The 17,867-nt window shown below is 36.1% G+C and overlaps 1 protein-coding gene across 1 annotated transcript in view; it reads right to left on the bottom strand.

Moving 5' to 3' along the window:
• The window catches only part of RASA1 (RAS p21 protein activator 1), a 65,313-nt gene that overhangs the window by 23,803 nt on the left and 23,643 nt on the right, over positions 1-17,867 (bottom strand). Inside the window, exons 5-12 of the mRNA XM_075020092.1 lie at positions 17,016-17,133; positions 15,956-15,987; positions 14,280-14,332; positions 13,410-13,560; positions 6,902-6,980; positions 3,819-3,939; positions 2,490-2,646; positions 26-113 (exon numbers count right to left, since the gene is read on the bottom strand). Coding sequence (XP_074876193.1) covers positions 26-113; positions 2,490-2,646; positions 3,819-3,939; positions 6,902-6,980; positions 13,410-13,560; positions 14,280-14,332; positions 15,956-15,987; positions 17,016-17,133 — 799 coding nt within the window. The remainder of the gene's footprint in view (positions 1-25; positions 114-2,489; positions 2,647-3,818; positions 3,940-6,901; positions 6,981-13,409; positions 13,561-14,279; positions 14,333-15,955; positions 15,988-17,015; positions 17,134-17,867) is intronic.

Below are 17,867 nucleotides of genomic sequence, written 5' to 3'. Positions count from 1 at the left end.
TATATTTACCAACAAAAGCTCTCACCTGTGCTTGTTCTGGAGTTTCGCCTGCAAAGTAAAAGATGTAATGCTCTTCACTAAAGTGCTGAACTACTATCTGAAAACAGTTTGGCCTTAAAAATAAACAAAACAAAAAATGTAAGTTTTATTAATCTTCATAATATTAATGGACACCTTCACCTGTTGATCTGTGCAAAAACAAAGTTTACACCGAACTAATACATTTCTGCTGTTTGTCTGTAAGGACCATTGAACATTGCATCAATTTTTGTTTGTATATACATAGCATTATCAGACAGAAAGAGGAAGAACTCAACTAGAAAATTTCTCAGGTCCTTCAAAATTGCATTTTGATTTGAATGTATTATGTCATTTTAAGAAAACCACCAGCTAATTTGTTTCAGAATATTGAGAAACTTCTAGAATGGTCTGTACTAAACAGGCATGTATGCTGACTTACAGTCAAGGCAAAAAAGAGCCATCTGGTAATGGAAAAAGACTTGTCAATGAGAACTATTCCTAAAGACTTTAAAAGCAGCAGAGGTTCAGCACTGGTTCCCAACCAATTAATCATACATTAGGGATTTGTTCTTTCAGGAGTTCAGGAAACAATATTAACATATGGAATACCCTATCTGGATGCGTCCCACGGCCCTCGCAACCAATAAAATGTATTTTGGATCACATACTAATTGTTGAATGTATGTGACACAAACCTCTACAACCTTAAAGGCAATTATAGTGTCTTTGACTTTTTGGCTTATGAGTGGAGGTACACAAAATGGCAATCAAAAATGTTTTGTTTTGTTAAATTACAAGCTACTTAAAGTGCACGCTTCACTCATGACCTTCCACACTGTGCTCAAGGAAATTTAGCTCTCCCAAAACCAGAGTTACACAAAGGATCCTACTTCACTTGCAAAGCAGTTTCAGTCTTCAGTTCCCCCATCCATTTCACTGCCTGGAGAAACACTGACACGGCACTCTGTGGCCATGCTGCAGAAGGGTGGGGGAGAGCAGCAAGTAGCCAGGTCTGGGGCTAGTTAAATCACTGCCACCGAAGAACCATGCAAAGCTACAGACTTCACTGTACTTCTAAGAAAAGGGCAAAGGCAGTTTTTACCAGCTACTTAAAATGCAGGAGGAACTTTGTCTCAGCTACAGTTCCTCACTAACAGCTTCCTAAGCTAATGCAATCATGCTTCTCCTCATACCCACATTCAGTACCACTTACTAAGTACACTTTAACCCACAGCACACTGTTTCTTAAAAGCTGTTTAAGAGACAGTTGCTGTTAACCAAAATGTTCCTTGTTTATAATATACACCAAAGCTTCCTGCATAATTGCCAACTTACATAAGGAACATTTCAGTAATTTATTACTGTTCCAGTACTCTTCATCTATGTCTATGGTCCACGTTCCATTAGTTTAATGCATTTTTTCAAAATTATTAAAAAGATTAAGAGAAAAGATCAAACAAAAGCACCAGTCTTTGCAGTTTAAGAAATACCACTAGTTTTAAGCACTTGTCTTTTTTTTTTTTTTTCCACAAAAAAAACCCAGAAGTTGACTATGTATTGGTTTTTAATAAATATTAAGATCCATGGGATAACCAGAATTTGTACCTAACACATGTAGGAATAAGTGTATTTATTTCTTCTATATGACATTATAATACAGGATGGTGGAGGTTTTTCTGTAACGTCCAATGAACAAATATATAAACTCTTTCTTGTTAATTACCAATGATATCCAAAAGACTTGATTCTCAGTTTCTTTGCTGATAATCACATCCCTTGCAGTTGGCGTATTTTTAATATCAAAATATTACAATAAATGGTTCGATGTGAAAATTATCTCTGAATATAGTAATTACGCAAAAACAATTTCTGAGGATGTTGACTTATATGAACTAGTTTACCCCTAAATGGGTCTAATCCAACAACAGGACTTGTTCTTAAATAGAAAAACACTTACAGACTTTGTCTAACCAAGTTAGTTTTCAAATACCTATCAAAAGAATGTAGATCTTTTGGAATTGACAAAATTCTTTGTCTTGTCAATTCTTGGTTCAAAAGGATTAAAACCCTCAGTTCATAATTTCTAACATCTGTAAAACGAAACATGGAACAATTAATGCACTCAATATTAAAAAATGGCAATGCAAAAAAGCTTGACTCATCATCACATCTTACTTCAAAATAAAACTTTTATACTAAACTCTAAAATTTCTAACTAGAAATTGTTTATGTACAGTTGCTAGTAATCGAGTTGCCACTGCTAAGCAAGTTACTATTCATCAGCTGCATCTGTCTACATACACTCTTGCAATCTACACTGACTACAGACTCTTGGTATGAACCAAGAGCCACAATGCAAGCCAGGGCTACTTGTTCACCAGTGATGTATTTCCCATATCTTGTACATGCCTCAAACTAGCAGTCAACAATCCTGCTGCAAAAACGAGAATTAAAAGCCAGTGTCCTACCTGCCAAACAAACTGTCATGTACTCCATAGACGGAACACACGCTAAGGTCTATTAGTCCTTTGGGTTTTGTGGCTCGTTTTTCACTTTCAAAATAAATAAGCTGGGCATCATTTCCCTCTAATATAAAGTACAAGTTTTTCCATCTCTTTCCTTTACCTGTAGAACAGTCAAGTAAAAAGTTATGGTACTGTTTAAAAGAATGTGTGAATTTTGCAAAAGAAGAAAACAAAAGAGGGCAGTAAAGTTTTAGTCAAATTGCAAATAGAAGAACAACGTACAGATAATCACACTTAAGTTATAAGAACAGTATACATACTCAATTTTATGCAACATGTGGTTAAAACCAGAGCCTTTTCACAGATGCGTATAGAGTGGCAAAAGGTTCTCTAAACGTTTTCACTAATTTCAACAGGATTAAGCAAGGGCATATGAGCTGCCTGGACAGTGGGTTCCTGTCAGTGATAAGAATGTATCTACACAGTTTGCAAAAAATGATGCTCTGGATCCCATTAATTACATTTTTAATTAAGAAATAGACTCTTGACATGAGAAAGTTACTCCTAAACTTGACCAATGTTTAACAGATTGCATTACAGTATCTTAAAACAGTACGGCTGAAGAAAAGAAATGAGAATAAGTTATATGCAAACTTAAATCAGAACCATACCCCAAACACAACCATATCTAAGAATTTGGCTGGTTCCACTGGTTTCAGAGAAAACGTTCTCTGAACTACAATTGATTAGGAACTTTCTGCAACTAATTAAGGCATGTCACAGTACCGCTTAGAAAAAACTTTTAGCCTTAATTTTATACTTTGATAATCATAAATACACCATGGGCCTCAAAAGACTACTAGCACTGTTTTGAAGAGACAAATCTAACATCTACTTATTACACTCTGTCTCCAAGATGGAAGAGTGATTTTATTGGATTTGTTCTCTATGCAGCCATGTGCATCTCTCTACACCTACTCAGTTCTCCAGTTTGCACATTTAAAGTATCTCATTACCTCTTTCAGCTAAAGGTTTTCAATTCATTCTTATTTGATTCCTCACTCTACAACATCCCTTTAGACCTTCTCTCAGAATCAGCCTTTGCAACAGAAGAGCTACTTTCCTTATTCTGATTGGAGAACCTACAGTTTGGGGTGTTGGTTTTTTTTAACATCTCTTTTATATTTGCCTATATGTAAAATCATAGCCTCTCTCCATAAGGACTCAATGATGCTTATGAGTCCCTTCCAACTTGAGATATTCTATGATGCTATGATCCATATCTGCATTTCTTTTTTAGAAAAAAGTTCCACAGAAGTAAACATAACTCACTTTTTTTCAGAAGATAACCTTTTTTGACAATATTTTTATAAAAAGCATCCTTTGTTTTCCGACGAATTGTATTGTAGATTTCTTTTCCATCCACTGTATCATTAAGCACTTGTTCTTGGTGCTGGTAAACATGTAAGAAAAACCGTATTTTAAGCTCAAAAATCGCCATTAAAAAATTGCATACTGTGAAGCTGCAGCTGGGATCATATTACTTAATGCTACTAACTCACTACTATTGCTCTCTCATGCATTTTAATAAAGCAATATGATTTTTGATATAATACCTTTGTTAGAAATGTTATATAGCTATTTCCATATTTCCAGAATTATGATACAAGTAACAAGTTTTCAATACAGACCAACTTCTACAAAGTAACATTGTGTCTTTTTTGTATTAAATAAAAAGCAGCATCTTTCACCATGATTTCAGTCACATTTATGCAAGTCTTTAAAGATTTATCTAGCTTCTAACTGTCTTCTACCAAAGCTTTTGGGACTGAGTACTCATGGATAAACTCTGAAGCAGCAAGAATGGTGCAGATCACAATTAAAACCAGCTCACTCAAAGTTGCACAGTCCCTCATTAATCTCATTAGAACTCACATGTCGTAATTGACTAGAACTCAAGACAAGAGAAGAAAGCAGGAACAGGAAACAGAAAAAGGATAAATTCACACAGAAAACTGTAGGATCTGGAAACTCAAGTAATAAATGAGAATGGCCAAAAGGCAAGCCAAGTTTAACCTTACCGAATAAGCTGATCAGCAAAAGTTCTTTAGCCGTAAGAAAACATGAAAAGCAAGACTGTCAAGCAGCAAGAACAGCATTGAGATGAAAAGTGACATATGAACTAGCTCATACTAAATATTCTACTTTTTTTCTTGCCCATATATCTACAAGAATTATGATTTGGAACAACATGACAATAGCAAGATGAAAAATATTTTGGTAATACTAACAGGAATTACAGGACCTACAATGGAAGCAACATCCAGATTTTTATGAGCTCAAGATAATCTCCATAACATAACTACACAAGGAACAGTGCACAAAACAACAGATCTAGTGACAAATATTTTAAAGTAAATTTCATATCAGATACAGGAAGTCAATCAGGCTGACCCTAAAGGTATGCAAGACTTTTTTTTTTCCCTCAAAAACTTAGAGCATGGTAGTATGTAGAAGGGAGATTACACAAAGCTGAACATAAATTGCACCAGTGACCTCTAAATTTTTAAGCAAAGAAAGTCACAAATAAATCTGAGTAGTTTAAAAGAATGTGAAGTAGTCTCATGTGGAAAAATAGTCAATGCCGAGAATATTATTAATACAGAAACTGTAAGTGCATATGCAAAAAGGTAAAATGAAGACAATTACTGTCATGATTCAAGAGGAATGATGCAGCATGAGGAAAGTTACTAGCGAAGCCTTTCAAGGAACAATCTCAGGATTTGTATTTGCTTTTTGTCCCAATCACATTACCGAGCCTGAGTTAACAGCAGCAAACAACTGGGAAGCACTGATGACACAACACAGTTAGCAGTATAGGGAAGATCAGAATAACACTGTGTAAGTCTACTAGTAAAACATAAAAGTTACACCTGTTGATACTTACCACTAGAAAAGAGAAAATGAGAAACTTTAACAACTGAGTCATTCACAGGAGGACTAAACTATGATATAACGTGGCTATGACAATATAGCGGGTCTGGCAGGGATGGAGTTAACTTTTGTCACAGCAGCCTCTATGGTACTGTGTTTTGGTTTTGTGACCAGAAGTGTTGGTAACACACCAGTGTTTTGGCTCTTGCTGCACAGCCTCAAGACTTTTTCCATTTCTCACTCCGCCCCGCTCCTCAGTGAGATACCTTGGGTGGGCAAGATGCTGGGAGTGGACACAGCCAGGACAGCTGACACCAACTGATGAAAGGGATATTCCCTGCCATATAACATCAAGATCAGCAATAAAACTGTGTGTGTGGTGGGGGGTTGTCTTCCTGAGTGACCACGGCTGGTCATCAGTCTGCTTGTGGGAGGTGGTAAGTGATTTCCTTTGCATCACCCCCACCACCCCTTCCTTTGCTTATTAAACTGTATTTATCTCAACCCAGGAGTTTTTTTGCTTTAACCTCCATCCCACAGTAGAGGGGAGTGAGCAAACAAAGGTGTGGGTCCTTACCTGCTCACTAGGGTCAACCCATCACAGAAAATGGCACCTATTCTAGGATATTTCTGTTAAGTATTTTCAAAAGAGAAAGGGAATTACCCATGACATGGTACTCTAAACTGTTCTGGTCCACCACATTCAAGAAAGGCGAGCTCGCACCAAAATTGGTGGCAGCAGGGCAACTACGAGAACGTTACAAAGGGACAGGATCGGTTTTGGTATGCTTAAGTGAGCTGACTAAGGGAGAATACAAGAACTGTTGTCATATTAATAAAACAGATCTCACAAAGGGGTATGAACTGACTGTAACTCTATTTAGGGAGGAAATTAAAGGCAAATTTCTAACCACTGAAACAGGAAAGTGTGGGAACAGAGAGGGAATAAAATATACATGTATACTTTATAACTATCTATAAGCTTATAAAAAGCTCAATGATATGGTGTGCTTATTGCAGGTGGTCTCTTAGGATGAACTTCTGCTACAGGTCAAGAGCACTCCCTAACAAGCCCTGCAGTCCCAGCCCTGCAATCATTCCTGAAGCTTTTCTGTGCCTACAGATTTGCTGTGGCAGAAGAAAAACCCCAGACACAGAAGACAGCTTGGTTCCCTCTAACATGAGACTAAGGCACAGCATGGTTGAGCCAAGGACCAGAATCAGTGGCACACAGCAGAGGATGAACACCTCAGAGGACAGACAGAGCTTACTAGATTTTCTGTTGACTACAAGCCAACCTTTGGTAAGTGAATGCATGTGAGGATAAAAAAAAAAAGAAGCACATAAGCTGAAAATATTAAAATTGGAGATGATGCCATTTAACTAACATTGGTACCTCTGCTGTAATTCAGTTCATAAATTGTTTTGATGATGATGAGGTCTCTGTCTTCAACAACGAATGCTCAGAGATGGTATCTTACCTGCATTGGAACAGGATCTTTAAGGTAATATCCTTCAACAATCTGTTCTTTTCTATAGTGCTCAATGATGTCAGCAATACTGTTCCAATAAGAAAAAGAGGATTCAAATGTTAAATGGGTTAGTTTTTCCCCTGCTTGAGAATTTGTTTTTCTATACAACCACAGAAAACTTTCTCACAAAGTTTTAACAAAATCAAGTATTAAACAGCATAATCTCATTTGTAGCAATGAGAATTTACTAATATACTGAAGTCAAGAAAGTTCACAAAACTGTATTCAGAATGTATTAATTCTAAACTCTGCAAAATATTTTAATTAGTTGCTTAAAATGCCAATTGAGGACACTGCTTTTTCCACATTCAAACAGCACATGTGCATTACCAGCTCTCCAACCAGGCTGAAAATTGCTATTTCATTGGCAATAATTTTCAAAGTCCTAGAGTAACTATGGAAAGGGAATGGGAGATAGAGCAAGTGCAGAGCAATTTCCTTCTAGGAGGACAGGAATAGAAAACAGAAAAGGTTTGTAGCAGAGCTTATACAGATTATACTTGGATATCACTGAGCTATCCTATTAAATTAAATACTCAATCGGTAGCAGTCCTCTACAGGGTAGCATTCATTCTAATCACCAGATTCAGACTGCAATTGTGTTTGGAAGGCTCAGGAGACAAGTGACAGATACAAGCTGAAATTCAAGACATTTCAGTTGCTCTAACTGATTTTTGCAGTTACTGAAATTTACACTGTAATAAAGAACAGCAACATGAACATCAATAGAAATTAAACATTTGTATGCAAAATACCAACATAAGAAGTTAATACTTAAATAGACAACAAAAACATACTGTGTCTTCTCCCTTCATGCATACTTAGCCACATATGCAAAGATAATCAACAAGGCATGCAGCAGTGAAATCTTTGATCTGTTACAACTGGATACAGTTGTGTCCAACACAGGAACAGTATCTGATACTGCAAAAATAATCTCAAAAACATTTAAATAAAGCTATGGCAAGACATCTTTGTTCACTTTTCTTTCTCTCATTCTAAAGCTATGAATTAGCGTATGCTTGATTAAATAATTAATCTTCCCACAAATATTTTTGTTTTTCAGGTATGTAGAATTACATGAATTTCTCCTTCAGTATTACTGAAATAAAATAATTTCAATTTCTACTGAGATGCAATCTGCATATGCCATTTTCTGCATACAAATTTAAACTTTGCCGCACTACAGAAAATAATGACTCAGTAATTATATTTTGCATGTTGAACAGCTGCTGCCAACATCCTGTAGTAAGTAGAACAGTATCATATAACTTTTCTCACTCATCAAATCAAGAATACCTTGACTGTCAATGCCTCTTCTCCTTCCTTGGTTAAAAATGCCAGCAGGAGTTCCTGAATATAAGGAACAGATGCACAATTTCTTCCAATTTTGTAAAACGGGCTGAAGAATAAACTCGGTTTTATTTCTAAACTCCTTTTGTAGTTAGAGTATTATATAGACTAGGAGTTTATGCCTTGATGGAGCGACTAAGCACTTGGCTCTGCAGCCCTCTCCTCCCGCAAGTGAACTTGACTCAGATTGTCACTTATATGTTGCCTTACCACTACGAGAGCCAAAATGCCTGACACACTAACACTGCAAACAAAGATACCAGGTATCTCCAGACAAGTACACTTGCAGATTCACATTCTATAGTGACCAGTTATCTAACAAGTAAAACGTCAAGCGTGAAATCAGACTGACCACAAAACGTATCTAGGGGACACAAAAATAAAACATAGCCTTCCTCAATGTCTGACAGCAAAACAATCCTAGTTACACAAAATGCACCAAAGAAGATATAAATAAGCATGGATTTTTTTTTAAAAAAAAAAAAAGGTTAAACTTGGTTTGATATATAGAAATAAAGATGGATCTCAATACTACATTACAGTTACTTTAGTAATTTTGAAATGCTTAGCACAGGGCTTGTTAGGCTACCCAGGTCTCGGCTACTTGCATGATTTTAAAAGAATCTCACCATCATGAGCAGCATCATTTTTTTAATACTTAAAAAGTGAATTAAGAGTTATTCTAACAGCTGACATTTCAAATAAGAGAATCCAGAAAGCAGAACTAAGCAACACCATTCTATACACTGTTGAATTATAAAGACAAAGAATTAACATTAAACCCATATTGTTCAGCACATCACAATACAGATTAAGTTACCAGTTGAAACAAAATTATCTTCCAATCGTCTAAGTTTTCAAATTGTGCTGTCTCAGATTCAAGATAACTCAAAAGCTTGCTCACTCTATAAACTACTGGGCCAATGTTTCTTGTCTTCTCCTTTGACACAGAATCATGAGAAGCAAAGAAGAATCCTTAATTTTACAGGTTTTTCGAATGCTACCTGTTATGTAGGTTGAATTTTGGAAAGAAGGCAGACAGAAGGACAGAGAAATGGCCTGATATGCTTTTCCTACCACATGTTCTAAAAATCAGAATGAAGTATTACTAAATGCTATTTTACATAAAAACACTGTGAAACACACATGGAAGTTATTCACTGATCGGTTGAGCACAAAAGGCACTTCTGGAGAGCACCAAGCCCAAGCCCTCAACTCAAAGCAGCATCAACAACAGCAGGTTGCTCTGGCCCTTTTCAGTCACATCCTGAGACTCCATACCTTGCGGGGTATCTCGTTCCAATGTTCGATCACCCTCATAGTAAGAGCCATACACCAGTAATTGCACATTTTCGGACCAAGATCTCATGACACAGTCCGTAAAATCATGACTGTGCAAGGTCTGCCTGGGATGGAGTTGATTTTCTTCACAGCAGCCCATGCAGTTTTAGGTGTGCGACTGAAATGCCGTGTTGATAGCACACCGGTGTTTTGACTATTGCCAAGCCACACTTGCAGTGTTGAGACTTTTCTTTTTCCCACTCTCCTCCCCTGTGCCCACCCCGCAAGTAGAACAAGGGTGGACAAGGAGATGGGAGCAGACACAGCAGGACAGCTTGGCCTGAATCAGCCAAAGGGATATTCCCTGCCAAAGGGATATTCCCTGCCCCATCATGTCATGCTGAGCAATAAAAGCTCAAGAAAAGGAGGAGGAAGAGGGGGATGTTAAAAGGCCTGTGGAGGGGTGACCCCAGCCAGCAGCTAAACACCCTGCAGTGCTTGCTCATTCCCTGCCCTCAGGACAGGAGAGAAAACAGGAAAAGCAAATGTGGCAGAACCCATGGGTCAAGATAAAGACAGTATAATAACCGAAGCAGGCAGGGGCGGGGAGGGGGAAAGGGCAACAGTGATGCAAAAGCAATCACTCACCACCTCTCACAGGCAGACTGATTCCCACATAGTCTGAGCAACACCTACCTTGGAAGACAAAACATCCCTTCTGGTTTTTATTGCTGAGCACATCTCTTTGGTCAATTTGGTTCTCCGGAAAACAAGAGAAAGCGTCACCGCTGTGCAAGCACTGCTCAGCAAGAGCCAAAAAACTGGTGTAAGCCAAAACACTTGTATGTTATCAACACAGTTTTAGCCGCAAATCTGAATCACGGCACCATACTGGCTGCTGTAAAGAAAATTAACTCCACAGCCAGACTTGGTAAAACAACCAAGAAATGGCTTTGACAATTTTTCTGTGAAAATGTAAAAGATGATTAGTGGAGTAATTTGTTATCCATGGAATAAACAGAAAGATCCACAAAAGTTAAATGCTTTACTAAACTCCATGGGAAAATACTCCTTTGTTATACAACCAACGTAATTCCTGCAATATGTATGCAATATAGGTGCTATATTTTGGGACCTTCAAGTGGACAGCTAAAAGACTACAGGTTAGCTGTTCTGCAGAGCTGATACAAGAGAACAAAATAATGAAAGCAGACCTCTGTATGACTGACCGCAAACACAGCCTGTCGGTCATACTCATCAACAGAAATGTTAAGCAATTTACATACAGAGTGGTGGGAGTACACACAAAAGGAACAGGTTGGTGGAAAAAAGTAAGTCTTCCTACACAGCACAGAATACGACATTCCTGAGATGTACCCGGGACCTCCTTCCCCATGATCACCCAGAATAACTTCTTCTGGAATACATGCAGACATACTGTTGCTTATTCCAGTCCCACATCTGGATATTCAAAATACCCAAGAAATGAAACAAACTTCTTTCATTTTCTATTTCCTTACTATTCTTCAGCTTCTTACTTTTTTATGGAAAATCTTGGTCTACAATTTATTGAGACTATAACTGTAATCAATACTCTGCAAACAAAGAGCAGATTGCTTTCATTTTATCTTTTACCCCAATTACAATCAAAAAAACTGCAAGAGAATATTAAAAATACTCTACTACGAAGGATGATTTTGCAAAGATCCAGTCTAATACTAGTATCAGATTTTAAAGGAAATACCTTGAGAGCATTTATGGAAACAGCTTAATATACAAAAAGCTTATAGTTAATGGGAACTGTCAAACAGCTGCATTTAAACAAGAAGCAGCACTTCTTAAATATGAAGTTTTCACCTTGAAGACAAACACTACATTTTTAGATAAGCCACAAAGGCAGAACTCTCTATAATAAGAAATGCTTACAAATAGGTTCATTATCCTGCATAAATTTATGCTTTGTATATTTGTCTTCTGGATTCAATACCCTGTTTGTTGTTTTTCAGCCAGTACCGATTATTCCATACAACAAAACCACGTATTTAAAGGTTTCTTTCTTACAGTGTCCCCATTAAATGAACTAATAAAAGAATTAAAAAGCCCACGAAGTTATTCCCTCTTTCCTGGTCTTTATTAATTGCCCTCTGGAGTAGATATTACATTACTGAATTTGGGCAGTTAGCATCTTTATTTTGCAGCCTTATTATCCTGCATTGCATACTTCATTTTGTGTCTGAACTTCCAGTAAGTCTACCAACCTGCAGCACATACTAAGTTAGACTGAATGTGAGCTTAGGAGTATAGTAGTATTTCTCCAAAACATGCAACAAAAATGAAGCCTTTTAAAGCTATGCACATTCTTTTTCACATTGAGGAAGATCTCTGCGAACTAGGTACTAAAATATTAAAAAAATTCTAAAAGCATTTTGTCATAACTTAGTGCTACTTAACTTTACAATCATGTTTTCCATTCAACACCGTAGGAAGAATCTTCTTCAGATAAATGTAACTTATACACACGCCTCAAGTGAATCCAGCACTGTATTATAAATTAGTAACTAACTTAATGTAGTAACTTTCTGAAGGTATACTATTTAATGCTGCAAAACTGCTTGAGACTAGTAAGAGTTCCACTAATTTGCTAATTAGTTTGACATCACCTCAGGTGGGGCTCCTAGCCCATCATCCTCCTAATATATCATGTAACTAGAGAATGGGCAAAAGAGCATTTACCTTCATGAAAGGCTGACACTGCAGCTAGCTTGGTTTTCAATGAGGATGCCTGGAGGCCAGACTGATTAATGTAGAAGGTATTCAAGCAGCCTGGGTGTGGGATATGCATAGGTTCATAAGGTTCCAATTGTTTAGCCTCACACCATCGTCCATTTGAAGTCTTAAGAAAAAGTCCAATGAACTTCTTAGTTAGGAGACCTCGACATTTTCTCAGACACACCAGCTGCTGGATCTCTACCCACTCAGAAGCCAAGCTGGAAGTGAGAGAAATTCTCTATTGGGATGAAGAATGCCCTGGTTCTAAGTGAGCAAGTCTGGAAAAGTGCTGATTTTGTGAGGCAGGCAACAGCCTTGTTAAGAGGGAGGCGAGTTTTCACTACTGAGAACTCTTGCATCTACAACAACTCTAAAACCAAGATTATCAAGGATGGAGCTGTATTGATAGCTTCTCCCACACAAGGGGAAACTTATGTCTTGTTATTTCTTTTTCTTTTTGTACAAATTACTATATTTTTGTACCATTGGCAAAACAAATGCCTCCCAAGTTTCATCACTCTACATGAGGTGATCTGTACTTCTGACCCAAGTATCACACCCATATTACAATGCAATTTAATGACTTTTTCCAACAATGAAGGTATTTTTCCCCTTTTTTGGTAAATACCCATTTATTTTATTTGAAAACCCTATTAAATGTCTCAGATAAAATTAACATTTGTATTTTCCCTTTTCAAATAGACAAGAACACAAATAGTAGCTTCCAAGACAACACAGCATTCTCTTAATTACAGATCCACAATTAATGGATCCACATGATCCATACAATCCACAATTTATAGCGTGAAGAAAATGGTTTGCAGAAGAAGGACAAAAACTTCAAAAAAACCAAGCCACACTTAGGCTTCTGCAAACTTTGAGAACTTGCTCAGTTACAAGTAACTACTAAGCAAGTTAGGGAAAACAGTTAGTATACTATTAAGAAAACTACAGTGTTTCAAATCATAGTAGTAAATAATTATCAGGAACAAGTTACAAAAATTCTTTACACAAGCATAAAATATGCACAATTCCCTTTACCATTAAAACTTACCTATTATAGTATCTGCCTCCCATCATAAACTGATTGTTTGATGTTGGACATATTTTAAAACGCTGAATATTTTCACTGGTCCGAAAATAAAGTGAATAATCACCAGGTGTATTATCTGAAGGCCTCACAAGAAAACTGCACACCTGACCAACTGAAGAGATATCACAATAGTGTTACTTTTCTTAGTATTATATGAGCCCTTATCAAATCTATTTGCACATAAATTAGCAAGAATTGCACACTTGAAGAAATACAAAGTCTATAAGGTAAGTTCCAACAGTGATCTCAAACCAGATGAACTAGTACTAAACTGCCAAAATTAATGCAAAATGGTTTAGCTGTAGCTGGCAACCTAGCCACATCTTTGCCACCTCTTTACAAGAGCATACAAAAAAAAAAGTTTGACAAGTTTGGAAAAGTTAGCAATTTCTGTTCTAATATTTAAAGTATGCTATTTAACAATATGGGTCAGAAATCTGGATGTTTTCCTTTAAAGAAATATTTGTTCTATAAAAGGGCTAAAAGATTTTGTAATGTATTTTCCTTTAGGTATATAAAAGCATATTCTTCACAGCATTTTGAGGAAGCCATCAGTAAGTGAAATAATTTATTACACATGTATTAATTAAAAAATTATTTCATTCAAAAATTATTACATTAACTGTACTTGAGAACATACTCAATACTCATAGGCATGACAGTTCTCTTCCAGTGTAGTATTCTACCAAGGTAAAAACCACAGGGGCTAGTCAGACTAAGACACTCATGTATGTATGTTCACACATAAAAGGAAGTTTTCCCACAGTTTAATACAAATAGGACCACTGTGCCATTTCACTACCACTGTCTTTCAATCAGAAATACAAGTACCTGTCATCAGCAAATTGTAAGCCTCTTGTTTGGAGATCTTCCCATGGAACCATCTTAACAAAGATGAAGAGAAAAATTAGAAAGCAAGACTACCAGCTCTCTTTTTTGGCTGTGGGGACATCCAAGGCTCTGGTACCTATGAATTGATCTTTATTTAAAAAGACCTAATATATATAGATGAGATAATCAATGATTATGCTACTTAATGATTCTGTTCTACCAACAGCATGAAAAAAATAACATTAACAGGTATATAAATGAATTAATTTCAATAAAAATGTCTAACACTTGGAGCTGACATTCAAATCAAACTGTGTTTAGAGATAAAAATGAGTTGTCTAAATGGTAGATAATTTGATAGGCATTATTTGAAGTCAGACTCATACAGCAATTTACTTGAATTGTGAAATCCAAAGCTCAAACAAGGAGGTTATACACTGTACAGAAAAACTCAAACTGAATTTGGCCAGAAGCTGTGGAAATAAAACCTAGCTTTGTTAGACTATTGAATACAAACTGCTTTGATCTCTCACCTTATACCTTCCCAGAGTCCTGTGTCAGAGCAGTTTCCTAAAAAAGTTCAGCAGTCTCTGTCCAGTCTCAGCCTGATACTTAGGACTATACAGAACAGCTTGATATACTACAACTTATACTGTCCTTTAAAGGAAAGCTAAAGATACGGCCTTTTTACATATCAGAAAAGAGCTCTAATTCTATCTTTCTGTGCTACCTTTGGAGCATAATTTCTGGCTACTGGAACGTTCAAAGGAATCACTGCCTCCACAGGATTCCTTTGAGTGGCACCAATAACTGTGGACAGACGGTATCAGAGCTCCAAGCTTCTGCTACAAACTACTTTGCAAGTAAATAAATAATCCTACACTTGAAGACATCTCTACTGCCAAATTGACTAGCAGAACACTAGCAAACAGTAAACAAATAACAAATACACCAGTGATTTTTTTCTCCTCTTAAGATAACAAGAAATGCTTACTTCAGCCATCAGCCTTTTGGAGACCGCAAACTGGGCAACGGAGAAAAAGCAGCAGGTGCAAATATGGCAAGCAAATGTAGAACAGATTAAATAATCAAGCCACTATAAGTTTTTTGGAACTTTATTTTGCCACTCATCTTTACTGCTGAAAATAATCTATCAAGAGCTTGACATATCAATTCATTGTTGATTCTAAACTGTATTCAATCTTTAAAAAAGTTAAAGTATTTAAGCAAACAGAACAAATCTTACAGTCCTCTGGATTTCTCTTTAAAGCTTAAGTGTCATTACATGACAGTAACAGAGACAAGCTGTAACTATCACACTATCATTTTTTTTCATGGTACTTTGCTCCAGCATTTAGAGTTGTGCAGATCTGAAAAAAGGTTACCTCTAAGGCAAATGCTATGTTCAAGAAATACACCATTGTGCATATTTTGGCTGAAATCATACATGGACTCATCTAAGATTTTAACACTGCAAGACCCATTAGCAATAGGCATACCTATTATAGGACTCTTTCATGTTAATTATCCATGCATCTTCAGCAGCTAGTACATAAAAAAGTCTTGAGATGAAAAAATAAATCTCTTTGGTTCACCTTCCCAAAAGTTGGGAAATCTCATAGCTGAAGTTTACAAACAGTTATGATTGTTTTTAATAACAAAACAAAAATCCTTACATTTTGCCTTCATGTGGATCTTCTTCTCTTCCCTAATGAGAAAATTAACATATTAAGTGCATGACAACAGTACAGCTCAGTTTAAAAAAAATAAACTTCATAGGTTAAGACCTTCTGTAGAAAAAAACATTAAGAAGTCAGAAACATTTTTCAACTAAAGGGCTTATTGCAGTTCTATGAAAAGAAGTTTTCCCCTTCATTCACTAAGTGGAAATTCAGCCAAAATACATTATTTCAGAGGATTGCTTCTGTCATGTTTCAAGTTCTTATTTAGGGGTGGTAAAATCTCAGCTTTCCTAAGGTTAACTTAACCATTGATATATCAGTCTACAGTTCAACAGTCTAGTACTGCCAATTCAATTTAGCCATTCACATCCTGACAGAGATCTGTGAGAAGCATCTCTAGGTAACACTGCTATTAGCAAAACACATGTACCATGCAGGAAAATATTATCAAAAATATTTGATAATATTTGACTCCAAAGCAATGCTGAGCTTGTTAAAAAAAAAATATTTTTTTTTTCTTCCCTTCTGAAGTATATTAAACCATCTGTTCCCCTACAGTAATTGAATTCTCTGCAGTTAACTGGTTAGCTTCCTGAGCCCACACAAGCCCTTCTAGGTATAATTAACTCATCAATACATTTTTAACCCACACTTCATCCTTGAAAAAAGAGAAAGACCTACCACAAAAATTACATTCTGTACAGTTTGTGAACATTTCATGGCAAATACAAAAAAAAAAAACAATTAAAAAGCAATTAAATGAGTAGCAGATTCTTTACCAGAACAGTTGAGTTTAGGAAACTGCCTTTTAAATATACAGTACCATTCATTTGTACTTCTCTTTGGACAACATGTAAATAAGCACTTTTTTGATACTGAATTAGGCTTAAAGGTTTGTTAGGCTAATTTAAAATGAGTAGATCCAATTACTAGGTTTAGAAAAGTACATACCTAGAAAAGAAGCAAATAAATGTCACTAGTTTGGGTTTATTTCAATATTATTTTACCAAAAAATCTCATTCATTTAAGAAATTTTAATATAAAAATGACTTACCACTTCTTCTACCAGGTCTTCTACAATAAGACCTTGCTCATCTGTCCGTAGATTTGTAACCCACATCCAGCCATCTTCCAATTCGTTATGGACAATAAACATGTCTCCTTTAAGGAAACTGAAGAGGGTTACAGCAAGATTTAAATCAGAGATACAATCATAATATAAAGATTAATGAACACAATGAAGTCTTGAGTATAATTTTCACAAATTATTTGAGAAAACCTGTTTGTGAAAAATGCATTAATTGATACCCCAAGCACATCACATGTATTTTTCCTCACAACTAAGCAGCTACTATATATTGAGTATTTCTACTTTTGATTTACTTTTAGTATCTAATACATACTTCAGTTCTGTCAACTTCACAAGTGTGCTAAGGATGTATAAAACAAAATTAAAACCACAACAATATTAGAAGATAGTAATATTGTTCTTTCATCAAGACGGATCAAATACTAAACACAAGTAAAATAACAAGAGATACCCTTAATAGTCTATAAGAAAATAATACTCCTTTCATCTTGTATAATAAAAGCCTGTGGAATATCTATTCTTTATGTTCTCACATATGAAGACAAGTGCTACAAAGAAGAGTACAGAACAGTTACCAGAGAAGCCTTGCAATGAGCTACAAGAAAAGCATAAATAAGAAGTATTAACATGTCTAAGTGAGTTTCATTTCTGGAAGGTTAGTATATGTTACTCCTCAAGTGTTATCCCAAACTCATATTGTATGAAAACCTTTCACTGTAGCACAGCAAGACTTCTCAATCAAGTTTGACGATGCATCAGGGTACAGGAAATAGCAATAAAGTATTGACACTCATTAACTACTATTTCAGTCCAAAA

The sequence above is a fragment of the Buteo buteo genome, chromosome Z, assembly GCF_964188355.1.
Source record: "Buteo buteo chromosome Z, bButBut1.hap1.1, whole genome shotgun sequence".
Lineage (NCBI taxonomy): Eukaryota > Metazoa > Chordata > Aves > Accipitriformes > Accipitridae > Buteo > Buteo buteo.
Note: the sequence above shows the minus strand (reverse complement) of the source record. Positions and strands in the feature narration are given on the sequence as shown.